The 16,529-nt window shown below is 45.1% G+C and overlaps 2 protein-coding genes across 6 annotated transcripts in view; one reads left to right on the forward strand and one right to left on the reverse strand.

Moving 5' to 3' along the window:
• Positions 1 to 12,858, forward strand: part of rfx2 (regulatory factor X, 2 (influences HLA class II expression)) — a 46,192-nt gene extending 33,334 nt beyond the window's left edge. For all 3 annotated transcript variants that reach the window (XM_063200724.1, XM_063200726.1, XM_063200725.1), the window contains 8 exons: positions 1,087 to 1,199; positions 2,056 to 2,207; positions 3,253 to 3,350; positions 4,140 to 4,289; positions 7,863 to 8,071; positions 9,481 to 9,634; positions 9,918 to 9,960; positions 10,056 to 12,858. In XM_063200724.1, coding sequence (XP_063056794.1) covers positions 1,087 to 1,199; positions 2,056 to 2,207; positions 3,253 to 3,350; positions 4,140 to 4,289; positions 7,863 to 8,071; positions 9,481 to 9,634; positions 9,918 to 9,960; positions 10,056 to 10,177 — 1,041 coding nt within the window. In that variant the 3' untranslated portion in view covers positions 10,178 to 12,858. The remainder of the gene's footprint in view (positions 1 to 1,086; positions 1,200 to 2,055; positions 2,208 to 3,252; positions 3,351 to 4,139; positions 4,290 to 7,862; positions 8,072 to 9,480; positions 9,635 to 9,917; positions 9,961 to 10,055) is intronic.
• Positions 12,859 to 12,917: 59 nt separating this feature from the next.
• fcho1 (FCH and mu domain containing endocytic adaptor 1) overlaps positions 12,918 to 16,529 on the reverse strand; it is a 71,292-nt gene continuing 67,680 nt past the window's right edge. For all 3 annotated transcript variants that reach the window (XM_063200721.1, XM_063200722.1, XM_063200723.1), the window contains 3 exons: positions 15,847 to 15,911; positions 14,674 to 14,841; positions 12,918 to 13,788 (listed from right to left, as the gene is read on the reverse strand). In XM_063200721.1, coding sequence (XP_063056791.1) covers positions 13,760 to 13,788; positions 14,674 to 14,841; positions 15,847 to 15,911 — 262 coding nt within the window. In that variant the 3' untranslated portion in view covers positions 12,918 to 13,759. The remainder of the gene's footprint in view (positions 13,789 to 14,673; positions 14,842 to 15,846; positions 15,912 to 16,529) is intronic.

The raw sequence follows: 16,529 nt of genomic DNA on the forward strand, positions 1-16,529 counted from the left end.
AAATAGAGAGAGAGAGAGAGAGAGAGAGAGAGGGAAAGCAGAATGAACTCTGAAAGCTCCTTTATGTTCTCCTCTTGCTGTCTTGTTTGTGTTTTTTTTTTTTTTTTTAATTCAAAAGTAATCGTTCAGGCATTTGCAAAATTTCTTGAAAATCTTTGTTTGTTCGTAAACGGTAACCATGCAAACAAACCCTGACCTGTTGACCCGGCGCCTTTCTGACAGACTCCAGTCACATACCACTCTCATACAGAGACTCGCACAGAGACTTTTGGGCATATTCAAAAACTGTATTTAAAATGTTTTAAGAGGAGTTGGGGTATTTTAATGACCCTTACTGATGAGGATATGGGCCGTCTGTTTTCTTTTCTCACAAGAGTAAAAGAGAGAGAGATATATAGAGAGAGGGAGAGAGAGGTGGAGTGGAGTCATGTCAAAAATATTTCCAGAATTGCCCCCTTTGCAGCACTTACATCTGCTTTGAACTCTACAAAGACCGTCAGGATGACTTTTTACTTGCAAGACGAAGCTGTGCATCTTAATGTGCAAGTCTGCGGCGAGTTGGAGGTGTGTTTGTGTTGGGAGTGTGTGTGGGTCAGGGGCATAACTCCCTGATGAGTTAATGATTTATTGGGAGTGAATGAATCAGCAACCCCCCTTGCTCTGCATGACTGGCTCTTTGTGTGTGTGTGTCTCTGTCTGTGTATGTGTGAGTGAGAGACAAGAGTGAGGCGTTGTGTGTGTGTGTGTGTGTGTGTGTGTGTGTGTGTGTGTGTGTGTGTGTGTGTGTGTGTGTGTGTGTGTGTGTGTGTGTGTGCGGTGACTGCGTGGGAGATGATTCAGTGTTGCGTCGCAGCTATGAGGAAGTATAGAGTAGAGCCTGCTGTCACCTTCAACACAAACATGCATACAAAGGTATTAGGCAATAATTTCCTCTGTGTGTGTGAGCGACAGAGCTTTGAGGGTGGCGGGAAACCACCCTGTGTTACCAAGGGGGGCAGCAAGAAGGGGGTTTAATACACCAAAGCAGGAATCACTTTAGGCCGGGAGCGTCACTCAAGAGTGTCAAATGTGTTCTTTGTGTCTTAGGCAACCCTGGATGTTGTGATGAACCTGCAGTTCCACTACATAGAGAAGCTCTGGCAGTCCTTCTGGTGTTCAGGGGCGCCCTCTACTGACGGATCCACCACCATCACCAACAGGTCAGCAGTGGCTAGTGGTTGTAGTAGCAGAGAGCCTGGATACTCCTAGAATCTCTTGAGTCTCTGGTAGTAGTAGTAGTAGTGGTGATGCAGCTTGTCCTCTGTCATCATTCTCTTGTTTAAAAACCATTGAGGACTGCCGGTAGTTCAATTCTTTTTTTGTTTTATTTATTTATGATTTTGTTCAGAGAAGCATAGAGTAGAACTCGCACACCAGGAGCCGATGCAATAGTTGATTTATTGCTTTACATATGTACAAGTGATCAAGGTGCTACCCAAAAGTGCAAAACGTTTTCGGTCACCAGACCTTCCTCAGTGCAAAAGAGGACCTTGCACTGAGGAAGGTCTGGTGACCGAAAACGTTTTGCACTTTTGGGTAGCACCTTGATCACTTGTACATATGTAAAGTAATAAATCAACTATTGCATCGGCTCCTGGCGTGCCAGTTCTACGGTACTCTTTGCTTCTGTGGATTATCGCTTTGGAACCAACGCACCCACAAGGACTGGAGTTACTGGCGCGACACCCCTCTGTCTTTTGTCTTTATTATTTTGTTGACACAATCACAAGATAAAAACAAATATAGTATTATGTGGTTTCTGAAGACGATGAGTAATTTATTTACAAGTGTAACATCATTGATCACCGAGTTGGTTAGGATAACCATTACTGTTATTACCAACACAGTTATCATTAAGGAGCAGATAAATGTATGTGATGTGGTACTGGTTGTGAACGCTGGCATTGTAACCATTACCATCAATATGGCTATTATAGGAATACGTAATGCATATGTGATGCTTGTAGTCAACGCTGGCGTTGTAAGACCGTATGTGTGTGTTTATGGTGTTGCTAGTGATGAGGACGGGGAGAATGTGATTCCGCATGAGAAGCTGGTGGCACTGTGCAAGTACGAGCCGGTGAAGGAGTGGATGCGGAGCTGTGACCACATCCTGTACCAGGCCCTGGTGGAGATCCTCATCCCCGACGTGCTCAGACCAGTGCCCAGTGAGTCCACTCCTCCACCTCCACACCACACACTCCTCACGCCATGTGCTGGATCTCAAATGGCGCACTTGTGCACTTCCGGTACTACAGTATGTTTCAATGCGTAATCAATACGCCATACGCACTGAAATATAGCGCCCGAAGTGCACAAGTGCACCATTTGAGATCCAGCAATACTGTTTTCAGGCCACCTAGAGCAGTGCTGGTGCCCGTTCCCACACCAGTTGCATTCCGAAACCAAGTGCTTCACTACAAACCTGGTTCGCCGAACCACCATCTCATTTTTGGAGTCAGTCGGTTCAAGATTAGGACCGAGAACAGGCACCGACATGGATCTCTGACTGTAAGCGCGTTCAGGCAGACAGTGGTCTGACGCCAAAGTTTTCTTGCTTGCTTGCGCATGCATGGAGTGTGAATCACGGTCTTATGTGATGCAACAGACTATGTGTGCAACGGCTCAATCACACCAAGGCTCGAATCAGAGCAGAAATTACCGTACAGGACATCATGCGGGGAACTGTGCTTCAACTACTGGGCAGATTATTATCAAATTCTGCTAGTCCTATATTCTCTACGCACCAGTGACCGATTATTTTTGTAACTGGTTTTGTTTATTTGGAGGCATGCACAGTACATCGATGGATAGTTGTTCATTGATATACCGACACTAAATTTAGCCAAGGCTATTTTAGTCGGTAGTCCTTGGCTGGTAAATATTAGCTACAATAAAACCAATTGAAGCATATCGGAGTGCTTTCCTTATACAACCTTTTTGTCAAGTTTACATCCAGTTGTGAGTTAGTTAACGGCACACACTGACAGTACTCACATTGTGCTTTCAAAATTAGTGCTACTTAAGCTTTTTAGAAGAATCAAATAAGCATGTGATGTGTGAGCTGAGGAGCTGTGTTTGTGCTGCTACCTTGTGCAGTAATTTTGTCAAGTTTGTTATTAATGACACACACTGTGCTTATTCAAAATGGCTGTTGTCTGAGTTGTGTAAAAGAATCTAAAGCGTGTGTGTGCTGCTCTCCTCTGTCCGCAGGCACCCTGACTCAGGCCATCCGCAACTTCGCCAAGAGCCTGGAGAACTGGCTCACCTCAGCCATGTGTGACTTCCCTCAGGAGACCGTACGCACCAAGGTGGCAACCGGCGGCAGGACCACACCTGCCTAGACATTTATACACTATTCACTACATTATTTACCGCTCAGGCATTCGGGTTTCAGAAGCAGAGGTGTATGACGTAAAAGTACTGCTATGGACGTAATTACACAACTAGTAGTTGGTTAGTTAGTACATGGTTGCAACTACGTAATGTCATACTACTAGTGTTGTAATTACATCTGTAAGAGTACTTCTACGTTATACAACTCTGGTCAGAAGTAAACAATTGAGGCAGCCTCTGGCATGCATGCAGTTGTATAAAGAATCATTTGTATTCCATCGAGTCCTTGGTGTGTACATCTAGCCTTTCTTTTAGCCTGGCTTTTGCATAGTGCTCTTAATAAACATTATTTTGCATGGTTACCATAATGCTTAGAACACAACTTCCAACAATTCTGTTTCATAGTTGATTGACGGCACCTGACCTGAAACTTAAGTCATGTTTAGCTGCTTCAGCAGATGTTTTGTGTGTCTGCAATCATGTTGGATGACTGTGTGTGGTGGGGTGTCGTATTGTATCTCGCTCTGTCTGACCCGAGAATAAAAAGGTAGCAGTTTTTTTAAGAAGGTACTATATTAGCTATTTTCATAAGGATTTCAAACTTTTCGAGGTGTGTTGATGTGAACAAACTTACTTAAAGTATTTATTTATTTATTTATTTGATTGTTGGTCTTGATGATGTCGAGTGAAGTGGATTACCCGTGTTGGCTGTGAAATGGCCACAACTAACACGCCAACCTCTCTCTTCTCCTCCGGCTCTGCAGGTGGCGGTAGTGTCTGCGTTTGCCCAGACCCTGCGGCGCTACACGTCCCTGAACCACCTGGCCCAGGCGGCCCGCGCTGTACTGCAGAACACCTCCCAGATCAACCAGATGCTCTCAGACCTCAACCGCGTAGACTTTGCCAACGTACAGGTACCCACTTCTCCCCATGTTACCTTTACACACAGACTACACACACACACACACACAATCTAGATTGAGCCATCAGCTATTCCCACATCTCACTCACACCCAATACATTATTTCAATTTGAACTACTGGTATTGTGATTTTACTCTTTTTTTTCTGTTTTCTGTTACGTACCTTCACGTCGTTTGTTTCACAACACATGATTTGACGGGTCTTTGAAGAGGTAGCCTTGTCCCCGGCGACGGATCCGATGTGCAAACCAACACGATTAGCCTGATAAACTAGCCTAAATGTGAGACCCCCTCCTGAATCCTGCACTCTGGATGACAGTAGCACACATTTGTATGACATTTAACTGAACAGTCAAGTAATTATTTTAATGTGGAAGTACCGAAATTATCCAAAATTGACATGTTCAGAGCACAGCTCCACCTCCTGTCCCATCAATACCACGGGCATCGGCAAGTGAGTGAAGAGGAAGACTTCTGTCGCTGACGTCATTTTTTGACTTCATCATCAGTGGTCTCCAGGGTGCTGCGCCCAGTGAAATTCGCCAAAATAGCCGCGTTTGTAAATCATAACTTGGAAAATAGGTGCTTTCCAGAATTCATATATATATCATTCTGAGTTCTTTTTTATGTTAAATATCATATCAAAAAACGTAAAAAAAATCTGTCATCAGCACTTTAAGCTCATTTTTTTGTAACTTCGGCTGTTTCGCGGAACTCTTCAAACGCTCAAACCTATCACCAAATTAGCCAAACTAATAGCACACATCTGCTTTGCACTCAGTTTTAGGTTTTGGTACATGTTGCATAATTGTAAGCAAAACTCACTGCTTTACAAACAAATTCCAGATGATGAACACACTCCTAACCTCCTCAAAATGACACACATTGTGTACCTGTATACAGAGACAAAGAGGGGAAAAGTGTTTTTCATTCTTATTGTCTGTGTCTAGTTGCTGCACTAAGTGGCTAACAGTGTGATGGGTATGTTAACCATTTGGTACAAAAACATTTCTTTTTTTAGTTCTGTGTGTAGAGTTGATCTACACAGATCATCTACACAGTTATGCGTGTGTTGAAGAGTTCTGCAAAAACAGCAGATTACAGAAATATGAGCTTTAGTGATCAGAAAAAAACTCCCACCTTTTTTCCACCAAAACTTGTTCTGGATTCATGTGGTTGGGTTCCACATATAGGCACTCAGTATTGAGTGTGTTTATTTCAACAGCTTAGTTCATACAGTAGCAGAGGCTTTTCCATGTCACACCTCTCTCTCTCTCTCTCAATCACTCTTTAAAAACAAGGCCTCTTGTGGACGGATGACACCCACTCACTTGCTGTCTGTTTGTGTCTGCACCACACCCTGAAACTTAAGGGTGTGTCGCTTCAGTTAAAATCAGCTCTAAACTGGTTATCCCGTCAGTCTGAGTTTATTGGTGGCAATGTGAACACAGGTGTGACCTGAGAAGCTTTTATTTATTGTAGGATTTGAGCTTCTTCTGTCAGTAGCCTTATAAACGAGTCGAATATAATCTGATATGATCTCAGAAAATTAAGCATAGTTTCCATGTAATTGTACTAGTAGTGTGTGTGTGTGCGTGTGTGCGCGCGTGTGTGTGTGTGTGTGCGTGTGCATGAGTTTCACGTTTCATGTTTCATCACAATGTTTCTCCCTCACCAATCCTTTGCAGTCCTTCAGGATGTGTGTATGTCCATCTAACATTATACTGCACAGCAGTGGTTCCCAACCAGGGGTACGTGTACCACTAGGGGTACGCGAGCGCACTGCAGGGGGTACTTGGAAAGATGTAATTTTAGCAAATACAGTATATAGAGCTTAGTTACATTGGAATATAGAAAGTGATATAGAACATGACGTCGTAGGGGGTACTCATGGCACAATGAAAAGGCTTAGGGGGGTACACAAGACAAAAAAGGTTGGGAAACACTGCTGTACAGTACATGTGTGTGTATCGCGTCTCCAGGAGCGAGCGTGTGTGTGTGTGTGTGTGTGTGTGTGTGTGTGTGTGTGTGTGTGTGTGTGTGTGTGTGTGTGTGTGTGTGTGTGTGTGTGTGTGTGTGTCAGAGGTCGCGTTAACCGACAAATGTCCGTCATTGACGGATTTTTTTGAAGGATGACGGAAAATTCTGAAGCCTGTCCGTCATTTTGACGGATCAATATTCAGGGTGATGATAAATAAATCACAAGTTTAAGTAGGCCTACGCCTCTATCGAGTAGAGCAAATATGCATTTCAATTAGGCATAGTTATCAGCGCAGATAATTTCATGCTACTATCGTTTGCCTTTCTCCCTCTCTCCCTGCTTGTCATACCATGCGCCGCAGCTGGGCTGTGCGGCTGGCTGCAGCAGAGCGCGCGCCTCTGCACTTGCTCAAAATAATGAATTAAAATAACTAAGACGTTGCCACCATACACGTGTGACTTCGACTTTAAGATTCAGAACTATGTGTAGACCTAGGCCTACTACATTTACCGACTATCTGACTTTCTGCCAATGACGAAGTTGTCCCTCTATCGCCCTTCATAGAAGCATTCTTTCATAACTCCTCGCTTGCGAATAGCACGTTTGCTAGCCAGAACCTTCACTCAAAGGCAACGCAGGTCTAAAACGGCTTCAGGACATTAACTAATAAAAACGACGGATATTCAAGAACCTAAATATTACCAGGCAACGCAACTTACAACTTGGCAAACGTTGCCAGAAACGGCTAACCTTCTCTCATTTCGATAGCTGGTTCACCCATTATAGGCGATATGTTTTTTATTCAGACAACTTTGCCGCGTTCCCAGAGCCAACATAGGCCTATAAGCCTATGGGGCTACGTATGGAGAGGCTCCCTTTACCGTCGCTGACATTTTTCAACAAAGTTTTGCGAAATCTGGTCGTCTTCCTGTTGTAGGCTTCAGTGCCTTTATCTACTGTCTGGGCTACACCTTTCTGCTTCAAGACGGCTTTCCTTTCCATTGTGCATGTGAAGTCCAACGCGAATATTATTTAACACTGCGCCTTTGTATTACAATCGGTGCATTAATCAGAGCAAAACGAGTGACTGACAGCTGATGGATAAAGCCCTGCACGCGTCTTTTAAAAAAGTGCTTGTGGTGACCATAGCGCTGAACACTGAAGCAGACGCGCGTCATGAGAGATATCTGCAGCTTTTTAAACAGTGCAATGAGGGAGGCAGAGAGAGAAAGTGGACAGCAAAATTTACTCCATCCTCGAAGTTGGAGAATGAATGTCGAGTGAAAGGGGGTGTATTCACAGCGGTTTACTCTCAAGTGGCCGCAATTGCGCATGTGTTGTTCTCGGTGCGGGGTCACGACCCCCCACATTGAGAAAGGAGGTGGAGAATTTAAAAAATAGGCGATGACGGATTTTGTTCGACCCTGTCCGTCAAAATGACGGACTGTAAAAAAGTCTAGCGCAACCTCTGGTGTGTGTGTGTGTGTGTGTGTGTGTGTGTGTGTGTGTGTGTGTGTGTGTGTGTGTGTGTGTGTGTTACTCCCCATCTAACCCTTTGCATGCGTGTGTGTATTGTCCCTCCAGGAGCAGGCGTCGTGGGTGTGCCAGTGTGACGAGAGTGTGGTGCAGCGTCTGGAGCAGGACTTCAAGGTGACGCTGCAGCAGCAGAGCTCCCTGGACCAGTGGGCCGCCTGGCTGGACAACGTGGTCAACCAGGTGCTCAAACCCCACGAGGGCAGCGCCAGCTTCCCCCGCGCCGCGCGACAGTTCCTGCTCAAGTGGTCCTTCTACAGGTGAGACGCGTGTATATGTGCACACGCACGCACGCACGCACGCACGCACGCACGCACGCACGCACGCACGCACGCACGCACACACACACACACACACACACACACACACACAGCTTCTGCCCTTCTGTGTCCTAATGCCAAGTCTGTGCACGTCTATTTCTAAAGCGCTTAAAAAAAAATAGTAATAATAAGTAAGTTATGGGGGGACACGTGGAAAAAACAAAGAGCCAATCAAAGAAGAGAAATAAAAATCCACGCCACCATTGGCCATCATGGCACCTCATGATAATAAGCTTTATAACACGCTCAACTCAACACAAGTAAAGAGCAACTGGGCCCTGGGCCCTGATTCCTTAAGAAATATTCAAAACAAAGGAGACGGCAATAAAGTACAAGTAACTAGTGTTGTCCTGTCTCCTTTGTTGTGATTCATGATGGCTATCCATAATGGGATGTCATGTCCAGGGTTCAGCTATAGAGCATCCCTCGGCATGGCTTAAAGGGGGTGGGGGAGATTAGTGAACCCCTCTGGTGTGCTCATCAGTTCCATGAAGGATATTGCTCTCGGCCCATCTGCCATCTCTGCCCCCCACTACCCAGTCACACTCTACCCACCTGGGTACAATGCCAGGGCACCCCCACTACCCCGCCCTCCTCTCACCTATTCTGTTCTATTCTATTCTATTCTATTCTATTCTATTCTATTCTATTCTATTCTATTCTATTCTATTCTATTCTATGCCTCATCCAGTCCACCCCCCCTGCTCTTCCACCACCTGTGCACACTAAACAAACCCACAAAATGGCTGCATACAATGCTGGAGTCCACCTCCCATTTAGTCCTCACCTGAGCATACAAAACCTGAGCATACTCGCTCTCTTCCAAAACAGGAACCTGAAGCTCTGAATTTTCCTTATCAAACAGTGCAATGCAAACATTCACTGGTTCAGTATTTAAATAAAATATGTTACTCATCAATGACTGACACTGATGGCAAACGGTGGTAAAGGATTAGTGGGATGTGTGATTACTGTTCTCTCTTGAAGATTACTAACATCACAAGCAATTCTTATCAAATACGTCTCCAATGCCAGCTGCGCCAAAGGGTAGACATGCAGAATGGGCGTCTTAATTTCCTTTAGGATTAATACTGTGTCTATTGCTCCTAATTTAGATAGGCCCTGGTGCAGGACTTTCATTAGTACTGAAAATGGAGACTATGCTGTGCATTGAATTGCGCTTTTGCGAGATTGATTGAATGAAACTTCTGTCGTCAATGATGTCATCACGAGGCCTCAAGCACAAGGGTGGATGGGAGTTAGGATAATAGGAAGACCACCCCGTTTCCCTTTCGTCCCTCACCTCCTTCCTATCCTGCTGACCTTTGACCTCTCCCTCCCCCCTGCAGCTCCATGGTGATTCGGGACCTGACCCTGCGCAGTGCCGCCAGCTTCGGCTCCTTCCACCTGATCCGGCTGCTGTACGACGAGTACATGTTCTACCTGGTGGAGCACCGCGTGGCCCAGGCCACAGGGGAGACGCCCATCGCCGTCATGGGAGAAGTGAGTAGGAAATGAGGACTCCAGGCTCTTCTATTATATGATTTACCTCTTAACTTCACTTGGTTTACTCCTGAACCAGCTTCTTAGTACAGTATAGGCCCCTGTCCTTACAGACCGGACATATTTATTTACCATCATGGTACAGCTACACTGCATGCATTAGGCAAGCAAGTCTTTTCCCATTCCGTCCATTTTATGACTTTTTTTTTCTCTTTTTTTTCAAATCCAACCTGTATGAACATGACAATGATTTCAGCATGCTCTTATTTTTCTTCACCCTCAGTTCAGCGACCTCAACTCCATGATGCCTGTGCTGATGGATAAAGGTGAGTCCTGCGTTTTTGCACGCACGCACACACACACACACACCCTTCACCGAGTGTAACCCCCTCTTCCCTCACTCCTCTCTCTGTCCTAACAGATCCATCGTTCTCTGACGACATGAGTGATCTGGGCAGCGATGGGGATGTGTCGCGAGGCCCCAGTGAGCCGGCGGTGAAGAGGGAAAGGATCGAGCTCAACCACTCTCTACAGGAGATCTAATCTGAGCCGCTCCCTCTGCTCCACACACACATGCACACCCCTAGTCACCAGCTGACCAGTCTACCCTGTTTGTGTGTGTGTTCCTGCACAGACCCCCACAGCCCAGCACTGGAAGGGATGATGTGATGTGCTATCCCTTTCAGCCGTGCGTGTGTTGCAGGTCTGCGGGTGTGTGTGTGTGCGTGTGTGTTGTTCCTGGGAGAAGAGAGTGGTAGCCTGCCAGAGAAAAGGGGTGGCTGGGTTGCGTGTTGTTCTAGTTGCCTTGTGTTCTCTTGCCCTGGCCTCCCCTGCTGTGCCGGAGTGACTCCTCTCCAAGCCCCAACCCCACCCCGTCTGTGACTGTGAATCGGTTGTTACCTTGTATGAGTGGTCCTGTTAGAGAGCTGTGCCATAGCTAGTTGTTATTCCAGTGCCTTAGAGATTTTAAAAGGAAAAAAATATATATCACAAGTATGATTAAACAAAAAACAACCCAAAACTTACCTTAAGAACCTCCAGCCTCCAATCACCTGTCACACCCTCCTCCCTCTTTACAGTACCTCCTAGCGGTGCCTCTTTAACACAGAATGAATGTAACGTTCCGTAACCTCAAGAGAGAAAGCGCTCTGATGCACCTTCTTAGAACCGTAGGAGCTATAGAGACTTAGAAACTCACTAACGCTGCACTCCCCAAGCTGATGTGCTCGTCGCTACGACTACGACTACGACTACGACTCGTCAGTCCAAAGCCCAGCACGCCTCATCTCCTCTTATCTGCTCACTCCTCAAATCCTCCCTATAACGGTCAGTCCAGAAGAGGGCGCTCTCTTTCTCTCTCCTCTTGCCCCAGAGTGAGCCTGCGTGGTGCAGACTGCAGTATGGAGCCCTTGGCCATATGAGATCCCACTGCACGGTGCCTGAGGTGGGGTGGAGGCGGGTGGAGGTTAGCTGTGGCCTGACCTGCCTCTTGCACCCACCCTAGCAGTGGCCCGTGTGGCTTGCTCTGAGATTTTATCCACACTGTATATTTTTATTACCCTCCCTCTAGATCTTTAAAAGCCACGTTTCCTCTGCCTCACTAATTTTTAATAATTAAAAAAAAATGTAAATGTTTTTATAGGCATATGTATGTAAAAACTACATATGGCTTCAGCTATGATGTCATCAACCTGATTGCTTGAGACACGTCTGCCAAAGTAGTTTGGTTTTTAGCACTGAGAGAAATCAGGCCTGTTGTACATTGTACATTTAAAAACAAATGACTATTCCAGTGAGCCTTACACACCCAAGATCAGCCCTGTTGTGTTAACGTTTGTGTTGGTGTGTATGGTGCATTTGAGATTTTTAAGTGGTGGGACAGACGGTGATTTATCAGTGAAACCTGTTCGTTCAGAGTACAATGAGGTGTACATATATGTGTGACTTACCTGGAAGTTTTTATTGGAGGGGTGTTAATTCAGGGGGTGTTCAGGACACTCCTCTGCCTCTGTGCTGTGCCTGAGATATGCAGACTTCGGGGTGGGTCTTCTTCATCGGCCCCATGAAATGCCCCGCCCCTCCTCTTCGCACTTCCTGAGTGCAGTAGTGACGGTTGAACCTGTGCCTCCCCGTGGCAGTGCAGCAAAATGGTGTAAATCACATTAATATTTACCTGTCATGTGTTTGACTTTACACTCAGTATAATCCTGGGTGCATGGATGGCCTTTTTAATTATATTAGTTTTTAAGAGAATTATTAGTGACATTGAAGCCCCCCCTGATGTATTGCAGTGACTTTGGAGAGTAAAAATTGATCACTTATTAAAATATATGGGTTGTGGAAAAAAAGTTTTTTAAAAAGTTCCTTTATCCTCTTGATGGTGTTTGCAGTTCAGTTCAAAAGAGACCTGTTGAATGTGTTCGCTATAGCAGCCGGTTGAGAAGCGTTGGATTGTCCCAAAGCTACGGACCTTGGCTGCACCTCACACGTTGTCCCCTCCGCTCCGCCACTTGTCACAAGTGTTCTGTTGTTCCCTGAATTCCCCTTCTTGGTACCAGCCCACAATCATTTAGTTGGGGGAGTGGGCGGAAGAAAACCCACCCTGCGATTTCTAATGTGTAGCTATTGGCCACTGTGGTCTGTGGATATTTTAACTTTTTATTCCTCCTCAGCAAAACCCCCAGTTTCGTTCCTTCTTGGTACAACTTGCTAACCACCCGCCCCCACCCCCTGTGTCCTTGCACTCCCCCTCCCTGTCCCACTGTTTCCCATATTTATTAGCGATGGTTGTCCACGTAGGGAAGCCTGGTGGTACACTACACTCTTGTCCCTGCTCTTGGCCCATTCCAGTAGCTGTACGATATGTCCAAGTCCTGAGCTGAAGACCTGGGTAAAGCTTTGTATTCCATGTTCTTTAACTTGTGCCTGTCTCCGTAACTTGCCTTTATAGAGTGTTTGGGGAAAAATATTATCTGTCATTGATTTTTTTGTTTTGTTTTTCTTTTTTTGTAATGCTGTTTAGATTTCTGGTTGAGGATTATTTTTATTGGACTAGGTCTGATTTCTTCTCACAAGTATATTGATACTTTATTTTTGTGTATTTTTAAAACTGTTCTTGACTTCTTTACCCAGCCTGAGGACAGAAAGACTGTAACAAACTGCATAGTTCGATTGTATTTTGTACCGGTTAAAAAAATAAATAAAAATGAAACTGGTGTAAGCTGCATTTGCTCCATTTTCATTCTTCAGTCTCATATAGTCAATAACCAAAACAGCAACCATGTACAGAGAAGCATTGAATTTTATAAATATATTTAAAATGTACATAGAAAGTAGCGGCACTCACAGTGCAAAGAACTCAGCCACGGCGACTGAAAACTCCTCCCTTCACCCCAAACACCCTTACTGATGCACACACAAGCAGGTTCCAATGACAAGAATCATCTAAAACTAGAAAACATGGATCTTAATGTGCGCTCAAAAGGTTTTTCCTTCACAAATGCTTTTTTTTCCTTCTTCCTTATTTTAAATAGTTTCTGGCTAAGCATTACTACTGACAGTTTATACAACAGACAAAGGGAGGCTTTAGTGAAAACAAAGCTGTGCTGTATTCTACCACAAGTACAAATCTTGGATTGCAATCCAAAAAGAGGAAAGGAAAGGTTCAGAGATATAGAAAAGGCCAGGCCAGAACTCAACTTGGTCCTCAGTAGCAGCAAGGACTTTTGGATCCACTGTTTTTCAGGAAGTGTGTGTACTGAATTATTTAAGTGTGTGTGTGTCAGTGTGTGTGTGTGTCAGTGTGTGTGTGTCATTCTCCCCTCACCTCTCCCCTCACCTGGCTCAGTGGGCTAAAAGTGCAAACTGTATGCCAGTAGTAACCACCCCCATCCCCAATACCATCCCCCATCTCCAACCCACTGCCACCCCCATACCCAGCCAGTATAAGACATCTCCCAATCCCCCATATCCAGTATAAGACTGCAATTTCCAAAATGTTCCAGTTCAAGACTCCAATCTCCATAGTAACCAGTTCAAGACTCCTATCTCCCGTAGTAACCAGTAGTCCAGCAGGTAGTTTTTAGCCACGCCTCTTCACAGCAGGTAGTTTTTAGCCACGCCTCTTCACAAGGAGCAGCCTGCCATGTATTTTCCTGGAAAGAACAAAAAAAAAGAGAGAGAGAGAGGGAAAGAGGGATACATTAAAGATATAAATTAGCCCTCCACAGCTTACATCACTAATTAGTTCATCCATTTGTGGGACATTTACCAAAAAGCTTTGTATCCCAAACATACGTGCACACTCACAACCCCAAATCACACAAAACTGTATGCATGAGCAGACACACTCCCGGTACTATTGTGTGTGTGTGTGTGTGTGTGTTTGTGTGTGTATTCAATAGTTGCAAAGCCTTAACTACGGTAGTATGTTAAGTAGTGGTGTGGATTGGCACTGCCCTCACGATCCGATTCGATCACGATTCGGGAGGTAGCGATGCGATTCGATTCTATGCGATCCGATTCAATTCTACAATGCATTGCAATGCATTACATTTCTACTGAAAGCAAAGCAAATGTTTAATCAGTCATGATGAGGCAATACAAATAGTCAGATACTGAGCAACAATTTATTGGCTGTTTTCTGTATCAGTCTATATCAGTCTTGCAATGTTTTGAAGTGATTTTATTTAATTAAACATTCATTTGCTCCCGAAATATACATGAAAGTAATTGAAACTTTAAAAAATTGCCGGATCGATTCTGGATCGTCCATGCCCCGCATTGGATTGCATCGCCGATCATTGTTGACACCACTAATGTCAAGTACAGTCCTCCAGGCAGCCCAGCCCACATACGATACAATACAATACGATACGATACGATATGATCGGACTTAATCATAAGTTTTCACTGAAATTCATTTTGCATCTCTGAGCAAGGCTCGTTTAAAAGACAGGATGTTTAGATAACATCAAACGACTATTGCTGTTTGTGCCATACATGTGGGTGGAGCATCTTTTTTATATATATATTTGTACCTGTGGCGAAGCGCTTCTTGACCAGAGACATGCGGTACTGCGTAGCCACCAGTTCCACCTCCATGCCAGACAGAGAGGCGCCGCTGCCCACGAACTGCACGGCCAGGCTGGGGGGCGGCCCCCGGGGGGCCTCAAGACACTGCCAACTAGCACACAGCGTGCCGGAGCCTACGACCAGACGAGAGCGGTGGGGGAGGGAGAGGGAGAGGGGGCAGAAAGCACAAGTCAGTAGGCTTCCAAGACAGTCCAGTTATTGGTATTCCAGTGAAGGTATTCAAAGTGGGCATTGAAATAATTTGGTAAAAATCTAAATAAAGTTTGTGTGTGTGTTGTTGCTGTTGACTATGTATTTGAGTTTTATTGTTGATTGGTTTTACAGGTGGGCCCCGCATATTTGAACATTTCAAGAGGGTCCTAAGTTGGAAAAGGTTGGGAACCCCTGTCCTCGTCAGTTAATAAGTCAGTTGTCCTAGCTAGCAGCGGAATCTCAACACATCATTATCAATTGCGCAAAGACCATTTTACAACTGAATTAAGCTTTACATTTTACGAAGGCATTTAGGAAATGGCCTTCAAACACACATCAAATGGTCACATTAGGTTCTTTCGTGATGAAGCAGTGATACGTTTGCAAGGCAGTGCACATGCACTCATTGGCAGTTTGATGCATTCTGGTTAGAATTTTCGATCATCAAACTGGCAAAGAGCCTTGTAAGCGCATGACTGCTTCATAACGAAAGAATCCATTGAAAAGCTCATATTTAAAAGTAAGGTTGTTGGCGCCCTCTGGTGACCAGTAATCTCAATACAATCTAAGGTGGCAAGCTGCTTCCTTCTGTATACGGCTGAACAGTGCTGCCCTACAAAGACAAAGTGCTACACATTTTTTCTAACTTGAGTTTAGATTGAAACAACACTTCCTTTATATTTTGACAAAGCCTTATGGCCCAAATGTGTCCCGTTTTAGAGATATAACTATGTAAAATTTGCAGGAACTACAATATCCAACCTAGTATGAAAACTTTGAAGGCATTATTCTCAGTTTCAGAGTTGGCATAGTTACAGCACTTTGCCTTTTTAGGGCAAAATAAACCTATATAAAAGTATGAATACAGTGTGGTGAACAACAAGCTAAATCATGATAGGGGGCATGAGGGAGGACATGGCAATAACCTTTGCTGTGATTGGTGGGTGAGAGGTTGGGCAGTTTCCACAGCAGACGTCTCTCCTCTGCATTCCTGTAACAACAACAAACAGCAAAGTCAGTCGTCCGCTCACACCCTGTACGTCCCACTCTTTAGCTATTGATGTAGTGTGTGTGTGTGTGTGTGTGTGTGTGTTCTAAGTACTTCCAGTCAAGACCCGTTCTCCGTCGTTATTCCACAGTGGTAAAACGGTCTCCCAGAGGCAGCAAGACTAAGAACTTAGAACACCTCTTTCAGCCTTCAAGAAGCAAGTAAAAACTCTCCTCTTTCGTGACTATCTACTACACCAGTGGTTCTCAACCTTTTTTGAACAAACGCCCCCTTGACCTCATCATAAGCCTCCCAATGCCCCCCTGACCTCCTCAAACACCCCCCTTTGTATTGAAAAATAAAATGGACTAATGCCCCCCAATGGGAGCTAAGCTCCGCCCCCCTCCGCTGTATCCTTCTCAATGCCCCCCTAGAGCTCCTCAACACCCCAAGGGGGGCTGTAGCGCCCCCGTTGAGAAACACTATTCTACACAAATGCTTGATCTGCAGACTCTTGACATGACGTGTATGTGTACTCTGATAAAAAGGTAGAGTGTGTGTCCACTCCTCAGCAGGTAGCAGCAAGTTGGCACTGTCGGTGACTGCGCGCGCGCGTGCGTG

This window comes from Engraulis encrasicolus, chromosome 6, assembly GCF_034702125.1.
Source record: "Engraulis encrasicolus isolate BLACKSEA-1 chromosome 6, IST_EnEncr_1.0, whole genome shotgun sequence".
In the NCBI taxonomy this organism is placed as follows: domain Eukaryota; kingdom Metazoa; phylum Chordata; class Actinopteri; order Clupeiformes; family Engraulidae; genus Engraulis; species Engraulis encrasicolus.